Raw genomic sequence first — 15,609 nt, forward strand, 5'->3', positions numbered from 1 at the left:
AGAGAGAGAGACAGAAAGAGAGAGAGAGAGAGAGAGAGATTGGAGCCGAGGAGACTGAGAGACAGAGGCACACAGGACAGAAACTGGGGAGTCTCCAGGCCGGGGAGGAAGGAGGGGGGCCAGACCGCCTACGTCGGCGCCCCCGCTCCGGGCTCCGACTCCAGACGCCGCGAAGTGAAAGGGGAGAAAAGAAAGGGAGAGGGCGAGGCTGTGCCGGGGGGGAGACCGGGCCTGAGGTGTTAAACATTTTTGTTTGCTTCTGACTCGTCCAGACGAAGGGCCGCGTCTCGGCAGCGCTCTGCCAGGGTGGAAGGTGCCGGGGCCGGGGTTCCTAGCAACACCTCTGGGCTAGGGGTGGCCGCAAAGTCAGGCACGCACAGAAGCAGACACAAAACCTCGCGGGTCCCGCGCCCAGGCTGCGGGTGCCCGGAACCGCGGCGAAGCCGACGCGCTCCGACCCGATCCGGGTCGGGATATTTGGGCAGCCTGGGGCTCTTCCGGCGTTTGCAAAGTCTCTTTGGAGCGGAGGAGAGGCAGCACGGAGACAAACTCCCGGGTTCCCCCGCTTCCCCCGCCGCCGCCTCCAGCGCCCCCACCGCGCCCTCCCTCTCACACTCGCGCGCGCACACACACTCACACACACACCCGCCACCCCGGGCGCGCCGGCGCTGCCGGCGAGCGGCGGCGAGCAGGACTTGAAGTGGGTGTTCTTCCCCACTCCCCACCCCCGACGCGTCGCCCCCAACCCCCGCCCAGGTCGCCTTCCCCCTCCCTCTCGCTCCTACGCAAATAAGAACTCGCCGATTCCCCTCCAGCCGTTTTGATTTCGGGCATCTCCGAAAGATAATTGGGAAGGGTTTCCAGAAGGTGGGAAATGTCACCTGATTCACACTGAACTTTTAAAAGCTCCCCACCCCCAAGGAGCCGCGCACACCCTCGCTCGCGGCCGCCCTCCCACAGCCCCACACACTGGGAGACCGCCCACCGCAAACCGCGGAGACCCCCGTCTAGATTTAAAGCGCGGCTGCGCCCGGCTTCTGACGTCCATTGAATCGCGCGGGCGGCCGGCGGCGAGCGCGGGGCTGCGCCAGGATCGCTGCGCCCTCCGCCGCTGGCCTCTGCGACGCGCGCCGCTCTTCCGAGCCACCCGCCGCCGCGCCGGCTCCCCGCGCCGCAGCGCTCCTCGCCCCGCGCCTGCCCCCAGGATGGTCCGTGCAAGGCACCAGCCGGGTGGGCTTTGCCTCCTGCTGCTACTGCTCTGCCAGTTCATGGAGGACCGCAGTGCCCAGGGTAAGCGAGGGGGGATGCGCTGGGGAGGCTCGGCTGAGGGCAGAGGGTCGACTTTTCTGTGGTCTCCGCTTGGTCTGTTCTGAGCAACGCGGCTCTCGGAAGATGTTGGACCAACTTGGGGACTCCGGGATGGAGAGGAGTGGGAAAATTGTAGGCAATGACACTTTAGGACTGGGAACGGAGTTTGAAGCTCGGGTATCTTGAAAAAGGAAAGGGAGCGAGCTGGGGTCTTAGTAGTTAGGGTTAGATGCTCTGGCAGATCTAAAGTTCTGGCCATGATAACTTTAGATGTGATCTCCTCTGTTTGGCTCTGAAGAAGGAGAACAAGTATCAGTAGTAGCCTGGAGATTTCAGTCGACCCATTTGCAGTCTCATCTCTCTCCCTCCCACATCTTTAGGATACTTTAAAAAAAAAGAAAAGAAAAAAAAGAAAGAAAGAAAAGAAAACCTGGGGGGTCAGGGGAGAGATACTGAATTTTCTTTGGTGACTGGGGGACGTAGTTTCAGAAACTTTGCCCAAACTTGGAAATGTGGGTGCCGAAAATTTTCAAGGGAAGTAGCTTTCTGCCTAGTGGATGCTTCTTCCAACCCCATCCCCCATACTCGCAAAAAAAAAAAAGAAAAAAGAAAAGCCAAATTATTACCCCAAAGTGCTTTCAGCACTTTGAGTTTTTTCCCCTCTGCTTCATTCTTCTTTCTGACCCTTGGCTTTCTGTAAAACAGTGAGCAGCCCATAACTGACTTAAATTCTGAAATGGGTTAAGAGCAAATTTCTGAAGCTTGCCTTTTAAAAATAGATTTGTTTATTTTCAATTAGTCTTTGGGCAGAATGTTTAAAATAATAATAGCAGCTTGCAATCCAATGATTGTTAAAGTCTTATTGGTGATTAATGAGAAGTCTTACCGACCCAAATCCGAATATTAAAAAGGGGGAAGAGGGAGAAATCACTTGCAAATATTTCTTGCTAGGTATGAGATAGGTACATATAACCGTGAAATGGTAGGAAGCCTCCTCCCCCACCCCCCTTAAGGCATTACTTTCCCTGCTTCAGCGTTAATATTTTAAGTATGTTGTAAATTGCCCTCCTGGGCACTGCCCCTCGCCGTCTGCAAGTTTCTGCGCTGGGTTGCCCGCCTTTAGGGGAGAGGCTTTGCCTGGTGCCCGGACGTAGGCGCGGAGGAAAGCAGCCCTCGGAGATTTCGAAAGATCGCGGTGGCCGCGGGCATGCTCGGGTCTGGCAGATTGCAAAACGGGCCCGTCGGGCGGGCTGCGCCTGGAGGCCACGCGGGGTAGCTCCGGGCTGGGCCGGGTTGCTTTTTGCTTTCATTTTTCAGAAGTGCCTTTTGCTTGATCTGTTTCTCTCTCTCTCTTTCTTTCTTTTCTTTCTTTCTCTCTCTGTTTCTTTCCTTTCTTCCTTTCTTTCTCTTTCTCTTTCCTTCTCTCTCTCTCTCCGCCCCCATCTCTCTCCTCTCCTCTCCTCTCTCTCATTCTCTTACTTTCTTAACCCTTGTTACAAATAATTCCTGTACCGCCTACATGAAACCAACATGTAAAAACATACGTCGCATCCTGTTTTTGTCAGGTTCTTTAATCTGCTCTTCGAGTCTCTGCAGGTTATGAAATGGGACGAATAAAAGTAAACAGTCTAGTAAAAGTCAGTGCAAGCTGCACGTGTTGTGTCTGGGTCACTGGTAACTGACATTGATATGGCTGGGGCGCCCTGTCTTCTCCCTTTCTCCCTCCCTCCCTCTCGCCCACCTCCCATCTCTGTGATCAGGGCTTCCCCCCCACCCCCCACTTCTTTATCCACCCTTTCACCCCTTTCGATTTATTTCCTACTTTTCTCTCGTGTCTCTCTCACTTCCCCTCCTCCACGCTCACCCCCTCCCCATCCCCGCCCGGTCTCCTTCGCTTGCCACCTCGCTCTCCCTGCCTTGCCACTACTCACTGCTCACTCACCCACCTCCCCACCCCGTCTCTTCACAGCTGGGAATTGCTGGCTCCGTCAAGCGAAGAACGGCCGCTGCCAGGTCCTGTACAAGACCGAACTGAGCAAGGAGGAGTGCTGCAGCACCGGCCGTCTGAGCACCTCATGGACCGAGGAGGACGTGAATGACAACACACTCTTCAAGTGGATGATTTTCAACGGGGGAGCCCCCAACTGCATCCCCTGTAAAGGTAGGACTCCTTCCCGACTTCCAGGTCCTCAGTAGAGGGCGTCTTACCCTTAGCTTCCCCACTACTGACTGGGGTTTGGGAGTAGGAGAGCTTTGTTCCTGGGCTTCCCCTTTCTGTCCCTTGCCCTGGTAAACCGTGCAGACTCGAATTCTGCCTGTTACAGGCTGTAGGTAAAACACCCCAGACTTCTTAGCCGAGTGTGGTGGTGAAGCCCACCAACCTGTGCCCCTTGATGAGAGAAATCTGGGTGTGGGGCACAACCCAAGGTCCGCACCCTTTCATCAACTCCCAGTCTTCTAGGAGAGAGCCTGGGGCCCCTCCAGCGCAAACTCAGGGCTGCACGATTGCGCAAGGCACCCGAAGCCCTCCTGGCTGACCTGCAGACTGCCTGGCTCTGGTTTTAATCCATGCCTGTTTCCAACTCACAGAAACGTGTGAGAACGTGGACTGTGGACCTGGGAAAAAATGCCGAATGAACAAGAAGAACAAACCCCGCTGCGTCTGCGCCCCGGATTGTTCCAACATCACCTGGAAGGGTCCAGTCTGCGGGCTGGACGGGAAAACCTACCGCAATGAATGTGCACTCCTAAAGGCAAGATGTAAAGAGCAGCCAGAACTGGAAGTCCAGTACCAAGGCAGATGTAAAAGTAGGTCCTACCCTGTTGAGCAAGACTGGATCTGTCCCCTCCTCCAGCTTTGTACCTAAAGTAGACCCTCTAGGAGACCTCTGGGGGATGGTGTAGTCCACAGTAAGAGCCTGATAATAATAATACTGAAACCAAAAAGGAGTCCTTTTCTAACTTCTAGAGACTCATTAAGAACACTGAGGGGACCAACCTAGAATCATAGATTCTCTCTTGAAAACTACAGGTCTCCCAAAATTGCCTTTTGAAAGCTAGATGCTTCAGTGTCATGATTTCCTTGGTAACTTCAAGTGCTCGCTCCCTAAGGACTAGAAGGTACCTATTCATGTGTGTTTCCTTCTTTGTTCCAGAGACTTGTCGGGATGTTTTCTGTCCAGGCAGCTCCACATGTGTGGTGGACCAGACCAATAATGCCTACTGTGTGACCTGTAATCGGATTTGCCCAGAGCCCACTTCCTCTGAGCAATATCTCTGTGGGAATGATGGAGTCACCTATTCCAGTGCCTGCCACCTGAGAAAGGCTACCTGCCTGCTGGGCAGATCTATTGGATTAGCCTATGAGGGAAAGTGTATCAGTAGGTATTCCGGATTGAGGAAGGAAAAAGAGAAAACAGGCTAGTTCTAGTATTAAACTGTGGGGTTAACAAATAAGTAAGCCCAAGGCATCCCAAAACACCATAGGGAGAATATGCTGCAATTTGGTGACTGTTGTGACCACAGCATTCTTCATGGAAACCTTTGTCTTCTGGAGGCATTGACATATATATTCAAATGCCAGCAGGAAGCAAGAAACAGTATTCCATCTTAGAAAACTTAGAACTCACTCAATTTTACACATTTTTTTAAGTGCCAGACTTGCTGGAAGCGAAAAATAATTACTTAGCAGTTCCAGAAATCTGTTATCAGATTCTAGTAATTAATGGAATTCTTTCATTTGTAAAAGATCCCACTTGTGGGAAATAATAAGATACATATTTAACTGGAGAATATTGTAAAATCCTGTTCTAAAAAAAATACTATTTTAATGCACTAATGTGGTATGTAAGAAAGACTGCAGAGGTTTTGTGTGTGTGTATGTGTGTATGCATTTGAGTTTCAGTTTTATTATCCAGCATTTTTGCTTAATATCTCCATTACCCCCATTAGTAATAAGATATAAATTATGTTTATATTTATTGATAGAGGACTAGAGAAAGGGAGAAAAGGGGGATATGGGGAAATCAGTTTACTCATCACAGATGTATTATATCCTAGAAGCAAAGTCCTGTGAAGATATCCAGTGCACTGGTGGGAAAAAATGTTTATGGGATTTCAAAGTTGGGAGAGGCCGGTGTTCCCTCTGTGATGAGCTGTGCCCTGACAGTAAGTCGGATGAGCCTGTCTGTGCCAGTGACAATGCCACTTATGCCAGCGAGTGTGCCATGAAGGAAGCTGCCTGCTCCTCAGGTGTGCTGCTGGAAGTAAAGCACTCCGGATCTTGCAACTGTAAGTGCGATTTTTAACCTTGCTGCCATTTAAGGCTTTCCCAGGCAATCCCTAGGGAATGGACACTTACAAAGCACGCAGATCTCCCACATAAATCCGTTTCTGTTCAAATTAGGAAGCTGCTAAGTATCACCAGCAATTCAATAATCCACAGAAAAATTCTCTACAATGTTTCTTGGCTTTTAGGATTTATCCAGTGATCATCAATGGGGTTACCTCTAAAAATCTATTTCCAGTTGTTTTCCCCTATTTCTTGTGCTTTGGTAGTATGCTTTGCTGTTTGCTTTATTAACATTTGAATCTAAACTAACTGCTTCAAAAGTTTTTTTTTTGTTTTGCTTTGTTTTTTCCAAAGACAGCTTCATATTGTCATACATGGGCTGCTGCTTTTTGCAGTTGCCTCTACTAACTCTGAATTAAGGACCCAAAGCAGTTATACCTAGAACACAAGAGCGCTTTTTATCTAATTTCAGGAATCTGCCCGTAAAACCTGAGCCATTGATTCTTCAGAACTTTCTGCAGTTTTTGACTTCATAGATTATGCTTTAAAAAAAATTTTTTAACTTATTGCATAACAGCAGATGCCAAAAACAAAAAAAGCATCTCACTGCAAGCCACATAAAAATGCAACGCTGTAATATGGCTGTATCAGAGGGCTTTGAAAAATACACTGAGCTGCTTCTGCGCTGTTGTTGTCCGTATTTAAACAACAGCTCCCCTGTATTCCCCCATCTAGCCATTTCGGAAGACACCGAGGAAGAGGAGGAAGATGAAGACCAGGACTACAGCTTTCCTATATCTTCTATTCTAGAGTGGTAAACTCTCTACAAGTGTTCAGTGTTGACATAGCCTTTGGGCAAAAAAAAAAAAAAAAGAAAAAAGAAAAATATATTGTCCATACTGTAAATAAGTGTATGCTTATTTATTTGGGGGGGAAACTATACATTAAAGGACCTTTGTCCTAAAGCTCTCTCCCAAGCCACCTTGTTACTCATTGGACACGGAGAGGCATTCATTGTGAGGTCTACTGGATGAGGCCCATAGTTGAGACTTGTAGACATTTATTTATACTGTGTCATGTTTTATAATTTATACATAAAATGTCTGGTTGACTGTATACCTTGTTTTTGAAGAAATTTATTCGTGAAAGGAAGAGCAGTTGTTATTTATTGTGAGGTCTCTTGCTTGTAAAGTAAAAGCTTTTTTTCCTTGTAAACCATTTAAGTCCATTCCTTACTATTCACTCACTCATCTGTCTCCCTTCATTTCACTGTTAGACTCTTTTCCACTTTCAACAAACTTGCATGTCAGTTTCTGTCATGTTTATTTATTGGATTCTCTGCTGCCTGATCTGTACATACATGATCCCTCGGGTTTTGTTTACAAGGAACCTTGACTGACCAAAAGGCATTATCACTCTTACTCAAATACAAGGTACAGAGGATAAGCATCTTTGAGGAAACTCCTACTTCAGTTCTTTTGTTATGACGAAGACATTTGTGAGAGAGGAGATGATTAGAATTCTAGTAATGTACTTTTAAGATGTTACAGATACAAAGAAATGATGCGGGTGTCAGGAGACTAAAGGATGGTGAAGGCTACACATTCAACCTTTTGTTAGGTGTTTCCTTTAAGCTAGTCAGCTGTACCTTTTAAATTAGTTCTTTTTCAACCAATGTGTCACTAAAAGTTTTATCAAAGCTTTATCAGTTCAAGTTTCTTGCTTTTCATAATACTTTTTTCGATGCAATTTTATATTTTCAAACATGGCAAGTTAAAATATAAATTCATTTAAATATATAGTTTTGTACTTTTCTACCATGTAAATGTGCAATGTATATAAAAGTTATAATGTGTATTTGTAAATAAATGATGAGTGAAAAAATAAAAAATTTTAAAAAGCCAATGGTTTCAATTCCTGATGATGCAAAAGAAGTTATTTGGACTTTTGAGTAAAAATGTGTATGATACCTTTGCTGAGGAATGTAGCTATCTCTGAAATTACATGACCAGGGCAGTAGAAACTCCAGAGTGAGGTTAGTTATAGATCACTTCACTGGAGTTTGAAAGATAAAGGGATCTGAGGTCCAGAAACCCCACTGTAAGAGTGGCATATACCTGTCACTAACCAGAGAAGGAACAGACTGTAGATGTGGATTCTTTTCTGCAATATACCAAGGCTAATATTTCCTCTTTAAAAGCACCATCATTTTAGCTGTCCTTGTTGCAAGCTCATCACCATAGCCAGGGACACCCTTTATCTTACTTTCCTATAAATACACTGCAGTTTCAGTCTTCTAAAAAACAACACACATCACAAGGAAAGGTGACAACAGACATAATATTTGACAAGCACATTCTAGAAATCAGAATATCAGCTGCAGAAGTAGGCATTACAGTGTTGGAATGCTAGGGACTTGATGAGTTGGGAATGGGGTGGAGGTGAATTTCCACGATGATACCCATGGTTTATGGGGATCAAATAATGTCACTCATTGTAAGAGGAAATGTATCAATATTTCACAGTTTGCACTATACACTATTAGAGCTTCAGAATGGTGTTTAGGACATCAGTCAATGGTCCCTGTAATACATATGAATACATAACTAGATAATAAACATAAGTTTCCAATTCATTGTGTGCTACATATTCAAAGCCTAAATATATTAAAAATATCAAAGAAGTACAAGATGCAAGCCTCCGACTGGCATTTGGGCCATCATTCAGTAGTACCTATAATATGTTGTAATGCATAAGAATACATAACTGGATCATCAACACAAGTTTCCAATTCAATTCCAATTCCAATTATGTACTTACATATTCAAAACCGAATTATATTAAAAAATCAGAAATTTAAGATGTAAAGTATCAGGACTATGGGAGGGAAAGAGCAAAGTATAGTCAATATTGCCAACATTGCTAAACAATAATAAACATATCATTTCCTTCAAACACCATGACCTGGTTCTTCTTAAAAGTGTATCCCTTTTGTGAAAAGCCTCTTTAATATGAATAGTTATTCAAAATTGTTGCCAGAGACTGTTGGCTCTCAACTGTGGCCACCTAAGGAGAAATTTGGTGGAGGTAGAGGAACCCCTTCAGTAGACAGTTTGTATAATTTTTAGGACCCTGTTGGATCTTACTACCTTTCAGCCCTGTGTTCCCAAAAAGGGAAAGAGAGGTGCAGAAAACAAACAGGCTGCCATTATCTGCAAGAAGACAAGGGTCGTAACTTCTCCAGTGTAGATTAGCTACTGGCTGCCACTAGAGAGAGGCTCTCGGGAAAGGAAAGAGGGACAGGCAGATGTGGTTTCACAGCCCTTCCTGGAGTTGATTTGTTGCTTGATCCCGAGATGCTACAGATGCTTTAAAGCTGCCGTTGATGATCAGAGTAAAAACGTCAAATTTAACAGGCACCGATGTGTGTCTTGGCAAGGGGAAGTGATAAAATCAACAGCTTGCCTTTTAAAAAACATCCAGATTATTTATTTAAAATTTTTATTCCAAATTTGTCAGCATCAATCATTCCTCTTAAACACTAGACAGTATCTCATTTTCCTCCTTGGAGTTTTCCACTTTTCCAGTCACCTAGCATTACACTTATTAGTACCAAAAAAATAGAAATCGCTTTTAAAATTAAAAGTAGACTAATATCTTTAGACTATTGTTAGAATTTCAACTATGGCCCAAAAAAGTCGAATTAACATGCATATAGTATAATTAATAGAATGGAATTACAAAATATAAATTAACAATAAAAGATCTGTCAGAAACTGATTTTAAATTAAAATGTATATATACTACACGGGATATGATTCCTCAAGTATAACAAAAATAAAGTCTGGCTAATTAAAGTTACTCTCAAATGGGATAGCTAAATGCAGGACCCAATCTTTGATCAGACCTTGTTCCTAAGGAAAATAATGCTGTAAATAACAATACTGGGCCAATTGATAAAATCAGAATACTGTCCAAAGATTGAAATATTGCCTCAATGTTAAATCTACTAAAATTTGATTACTGTATTGTGGTTATGTGAGAGAATACTCTTTGACTCAGGAAATACACACTAAAATATTTTGGAAAAAGGGCCACAATGTGTAAAACTTACTCTTAAATGACTTTGAAAAAAATTATAGGTTTTATTATTTTTTTCACATGCATGCAAAGAGGGAGTACACGAATGATAAAGGAAATGGAATAAAATGTTAACAATAAGCAAATCTGAATAAAAGTTATAGGCTACTTTTAGCACTATCTTTATTTTTGCAACTTTCCTATGAGTTTCAAAATATTGCATATCCAAATAAAAAGCTAATGCTTTTTTTTAAAAAAAAGTCAGTCTCAGGAAGGAGAGATGCACAGAAAACTGCTTCTCCCCATTATCTGGGAAAAGAATGAACTATCAGAGTCATTTAAAAAATGGTTTTGTAGGCCGGGCGCGGTGGCTCAAGCCTGTAATCCCAGCACTTTGGGAGGCCGAGACGGGCGGATCACGAGGTCAGGAGATCGAGACCATCCTGGCTAATACGGTGAAACCCTGTCTCTACTTAAAAATACAAAAAACTAGCCGGGCGACGAGGCGGGCGCCTGTAGTCCCAGCTACTCGGGAGGCTGAGGCAGGAGAATGGCATAAACCCGGGAGACGGAGCTTTCAGTGAGCTGAGATCCGGCCACTGCACTCCAGCCTGGGTGGCAGAGCAAGACTCCGTCTCAAAAAAAAAACAAAAAAAAAAAAAAAAAAAAATGGTTTTGTATGATCAAAAGACTGGAAAACAATTCCGGTGACTTTAGCAAGGCTGCTTGGGGACTTCACATGTGCAATGAGAGAATTCCTAACACGTAAACCATACCCAAACTGAGAAACAGCCTTTTCTATAATCATCTTTAAATTTGGAGTGATTAGTACCTTCACTGTAACACTCCAAACACCCAACACCCTCATTCTCCCCACTGCTTGCTATATATTATTTGACAAGCAATTTAATCCCTATGTACTTCAGTTTCCTCATCTATGTAATCACAACAAAGAAAGTCTCTCTCTCATTACAATGTTGTGAGGATTAAAAGAGATATAATGTGTAAAGTGCTTAGATTTGTGACTGGCACTTAAAAAACAGTCAGAAAATAAGTGTCCTCTAATATTATAATAACTACGATTAATTAAAGAAAAAAGGTGGCATAATAACTCATCAATCAAACCTTACCTTGAAAATGCAATGAATGAGAGGAACTTCTTCTGTAGACAGTTTGCATAATGATAAGTAAGCCCCAGTTCTCTGATGCTCCAAAGGCAGTCAGAATACCCATGCCTCTGGTAAGGCTTCAGGGAAGCCCTGTTCCCCCAGAGTCTCCTGGGCAGAATTCTCACATATAACATATATCAACATATAACATATATCAATCGAGACCAGAAGCCCAAGCGTAAGTCATTTTTAAAATGGAAGATAAACATACTTTAAAGTATTTAATCCATGCTAATATTTAGCAAAACTTCATGAAGTTCTAGGTGGTATGGCAAGTGTACCTTTCAAAATAAAAGGTTTAGATATATTATTTCCCATGAAATTTAGAAAAAATTCACTCACCCTCTGAAATTTTCAAAGTCACAAAAATGTGTCTTTTGTCCTTTCATTCACACTCCCAGCACAATTCCTGGCAGAAAAATAAATTAAATCAGTCTTCTTTAATTTCGATACAATTTCCTGTAGGAGGACTATAGACCCCTAAAGATAATAATAGGATAAACTATTCCCAAACTGTCAAAAATCCGAGTATAAATTGTGCATTTGCCAGATAAGAAATAATGCATGCATTATACAATTAATAAATTTGTTTATTAGAGTTTTCAAAACCTGGGTCCTAAGAGTAACATGTTTCCCTTCTTCCCATTCCACTTTCCATTCAGAGCAACCACACAATTCTTCTTCAGTCAAAAGCTGTCATGTAAATAGACACCAGGCATGCCTGCCCTGCGTAGTCAGTGGACCTGCCCAGACATGTCCAAATCCCAGCTTCTAGTTTGCTGGAATCCCCCCATGAGTACTGGATGGTTCCTGGGGTTTGCCATCCTTAGATCTCAGATATCTTGGCTGGTATCATCAAGATTCCTGTGGCAGAGTCCTTCAGACACATACTCTTTGGATTAGACCAAATGTAGTTCTGGCAGTGCTGTGTCATTTTTCTATTTTAAGAAAATGGCCAGGGAACCAACTGGCAATGTTGGGAGCCAGATATACTCCCACCAAATATCTCCTGTACTCATTCCCCAAGGACTCAGGTCTCTGTCTAAAGAGCAAGTGTAAATCTTCTTAAGAATATTGGGTCCTAAGAAGAAGTTAGAGGCAAAAGTCACAATCCTGGTGAGAAAGAGGGGGCTCTACATTGATTACAGTTTGGAAAAAAAAGATCTTGATAGATCTCTATCTTTTTCAGCACCAAAAAAAAAGAAAGAAGAAAGAAAGAAAAAAACACCTATAGGATGATAATGGTCATAGTATAACCCATAAGCAATGATAACAACAAAAGACCGAGGTGAAGACCAGTCCCTATAGTATCTGGAGATTGCTGTGGGCTTAGGGCTCAATGACAGCAGGTTGCAGAGGGGTTAGATTACTCAAAAGGCAGCAACACTTGGGACTTCTAAAATAGAGTCAGTGCCTCAGGAGAATTCATCAAATCAGACTTAGAGCACTTTTTTCATTGGGCATGTGGAACCAGAGCCTAGTCAATACAATTCCCAAATAGAAACAGTGCTGCTGAAGGTGTAGTGCCTAGACCAAGAACACCAGAATGATCTGGGAGCTTGTTAGAAACACAAGTTATTGAGCACTATCCCAGAACCACTGAACCGAATTTACTAGGATAGGGTCCAGGAATCTATGTTTTAACAAGCTCTCCAAATGATTCTAATGTGTGTTAAGGTTTGAGAACCACTACTCTAGAATCATTTCAAGCTCCAAGTGAGCCCCAGTTCCCTGATGTTCCAAAGGCAGCCAGAATACCCATGCCTCTGGTAGGGCTTCAGGGAAGCTCTGTTCTCCCAGCGTCTCCTGGGCAGAATTCTCACATATAACTTGGTACTGTGCTACAAGGATGTACCTGATGGTGGCAAAGGCATTTGGCCATAAAAATCACAAGGCATATTTTTCCTGATAGAATATTGTCATCCTCTGCCATCTTCCCAGTGAGACATAAGCTGGGTTGACTAAGAGTTGTAGACGTGCCTTCACCATCACTTCCAGCCATATATATTAGGTGGTATGTTTGCCAAGAAGAGACTAGAATTTTGAATGAAGGGTAGTAACATTCCAACTCTGGTTTTTCACTAATTGGTGTTTGGTCCACTTCCCTCCTCTGGAACTTACTTACTTCTTGGAGTTCTGCATCATCCCTTAGGATACTACTTCAGCCTCATCCATGGGTCAGGAAACCAAAGCTGCTATTTGCCTTACCACCTCTTCTAAGGACAGGGAGATCTAAGCAACCTGCTTCACTAGAAATGTAGGCTCCAGGCAATGGTAAGTGAAACCTTCCAAGGGATGCATCCAGATATAACAATGCCTCAAGGTCCATTGTGTGAACTAAGAGGTGAAAGGGCATCTCTCTCCATTTTCTTGCTATTCCACCCTTCCTGGTGTTGTATCATTTTCCACCTCAATCACCTCAACCATCCTCTTCACCAGAATCTTGGGTTTGTGAATACCTACCCATTTTCTCACACCCTCTGACTGAAATCCTAACTACTAATCAGTGAAATCCACCTTCTTCACACCTATCCTATGCTGCAGAGCAACAGTGAAATCCTCCGGTGCCACCCCACAAGGATAAAATCTGGTCTCAACTGGGTTATTTAGCCTCCTGAGCAGTATTTTATATATCTATATCTATATCTATCTATCTATCTATCTATCTATCTATCTATCTATCTCTCTATCTCTCTATCTATATATCTTATTCCCATTTCCCTCACTGGTGTCTTTAAACCTTCTCCACTTTCCTCAAGCAGCCTTTTCACTCCCACTCCACTCACTATCAATGAACCTTAGCTTTTCTACTGAACCGGAAAAGAATTACCTCAGCTTCCTCCACTGTCGTCATTAGCTGTAAGTTTGCCCAATTCCATACCTTTTCTAAGTGCCGTCCCTCTAATCTCAGAGAATCTTCCATTTCTTATTGTGTTGCCCACCACACCTTCTCCCTTCTCCTCAAGAAACTCACTCTATTAACAGACTTCACCTCCATCATTTTTAAATTCCCCCTAGAGTAGTTTTATTCATCTGAGTTTATAAATATACTTCACAAAATTTTAAAATCAAGATTATAGAAAATTGAAATAATATAATTATTGCAGTTTGCTTAATTAAAACATATTCATGTATATAAATATACATAATTATAAACATGTTTATAAAATATATATACTTGTTATATATATACATGTTACATATATAAAACATGTTTATTTTATATTTTATATATACACACACACACACACACACACACACTTCAGCCCTGACTAGACCTTCAAAAAAAAAGTTTCTTTTGTCCAGGTGTGGGGCTCACACCTATAATCTCGGAATTTTGGGGGGCCAAGGTGGGAGGCTCTCTTGAGCCCAGGAGTCTGAGACCAGACTGGGCAATGTGGCAAAACCAAACATCTATGAAAAATACAAAAATTAGCTGGGCGTGGTGATGCACACCTGTAGTCCCAGCTGCTTGGGAGGCTGAGGTGGGAGGATCACTTGACACCATGTGATGGCTAATATTAGGTGTCAACTTGATTGGACTGAAGGACAAATAGCTGGTAAAGTATTGTTTCTGGGTGTGTCTGTGAGGATGTTGCCAAAGAACATTAACATTTGAGTCAGTGGCCTGGGAGAGGAAGACCCACTCTCAATGCAGGTGGACATCATCCAATCTAGTTGGATGCCAGCGCAACTAGAACGAAGCAGGCAGGGTGAGATAAGCTGTCTTGCTGAGTCTTCTGGCTTTCATCTTTTCTCAGTGCTGGATGCTTCCTGCCCTTGGATATCAAGGTTCTTCGGCCTTTGGACTCTTGGACTTACACCAGTGATCTGCCAGAGGCTCTTGGACCTTTGGCCACAGACTGAAGGCTGCACTGTCAGCTTCCTCACTTTTGAGGCCTTAGGACCCGGACTGAGCCACTACTGGCTTCCCAGTTCCTCAACTTGTAGATGGCCTATCGTGGGACTTCACCTTGTGATTGTGTGAGTCAATTCTTCTTAATAAACTTTCTTTCATGTATACATGTATCCTATCAGTTCTGTCTGTCTGGGGAACTCTGAGTAATACAGACTGGGAAACTGAGGCTTCAGTGAACCATGATCGCACCACTGTACTCCAGCCTGGGTGACAGAATGAGACTCTGTATCAAAAAAACAAAAAAAATTTCTTTTATCTTCTTCTATACACAATCCTTGGAGTAGTCTCCATTCTCTGTCTTCACTGCCTCACCTCTCTCTCATTCCTCAAACCACTGCAATTTTATTTTTTCTCCTACTGTTCTCCTGAAGAGACTTGACAGAGGTTACCAACGACTTCCAAGCGACCCTATATAATGGACACAAAGGACACTATTCGATCCTTATCTAACAAGACCACTCTTTGAATTGTACAGTGTTAACCAGGCTTCCCTCTTATCAATTTCCCTGACTTTTGCATTCCCACTCCCTCATATCTCTCCATTTCTTACGGGTTTTCTTGATGACCTCATCTTCTCTCCAGTGAAGCAGGGATCAAAAACTGGCAACTCATGGGCTATATCTGACATATATTATTAGGTCACTCAAATCTCTAAAATAATTTTGAATTAGTTGGTAATATTTAAAACTCGGGGAATTTCACCCAAAAAGTTAGATTTCTACTTTCTCTTGAAAAAGTCTGAAACCTGGGCATCACTGACCCTGAGACACAACACAGGCACAATCCCCAGGAGCAGGGAAACAGGAGCTCTCTCCTTTAGATGGGGTAATTGTCCCCAAGTC

The 15,609-nt window shown here is 43.4% G+C and overlaps 1 protein-coding gene across 4 annotated transcripts; it reads left to right on the forward strand.

The window, feature by feature from the left end:
* Positions 1-832: 832 nt before the first annotated feature.
* FST (follistatin) lies at positions 833-7,504 on the forward strand. Of its 4 annotated transcripts, none has more exons than XM_033179551.1 (6): positions 833-1,290; positions 3,278-3,469; positions 3,898-4,116; positions 4,464-4,688; positions 5,368-5,598; positions 6,072-7,504. In XM_033179551.1, coding segments are annotated over exons 1-6 (954 nt in total). In that variant the 5' UTR covers positions 833-1,205; the 3' UTR covers positions 6,074-7,504. The 4 variants fall into 4 exon arrangements, with proteins under 4 accessions (XP_033035442.1, XP_033035440.1, XP_033035443.1 ...); XM_033179549.1 differs by having other exon boundaries at positions 6,335-7,504; XM_033179552.1 differs by having other exon boundaries at positions 5,371-5,598.
* Positions 7,505-15,609: the final 8,105 nt, after the last annotated feature.

The sequence above is a fragment of the Trachypithecus francoisi genome, unplaced genomic scaffold (assembly GCF_009764315.1).
Source record: "Trachypithecus francoisi isolate TF-2019V2 unplaced genomic scaffold, Tfra_2.0 Lachesis_group2, whole genome shotgun sequence".
In the NCBI taxonomy this organism is placed as follows: Eukaryota; Metazoa; Chordata; class Mammalia; order Primates; family Cercopithecidae; genus Trachypithecus; species Trachypithecus francoisi.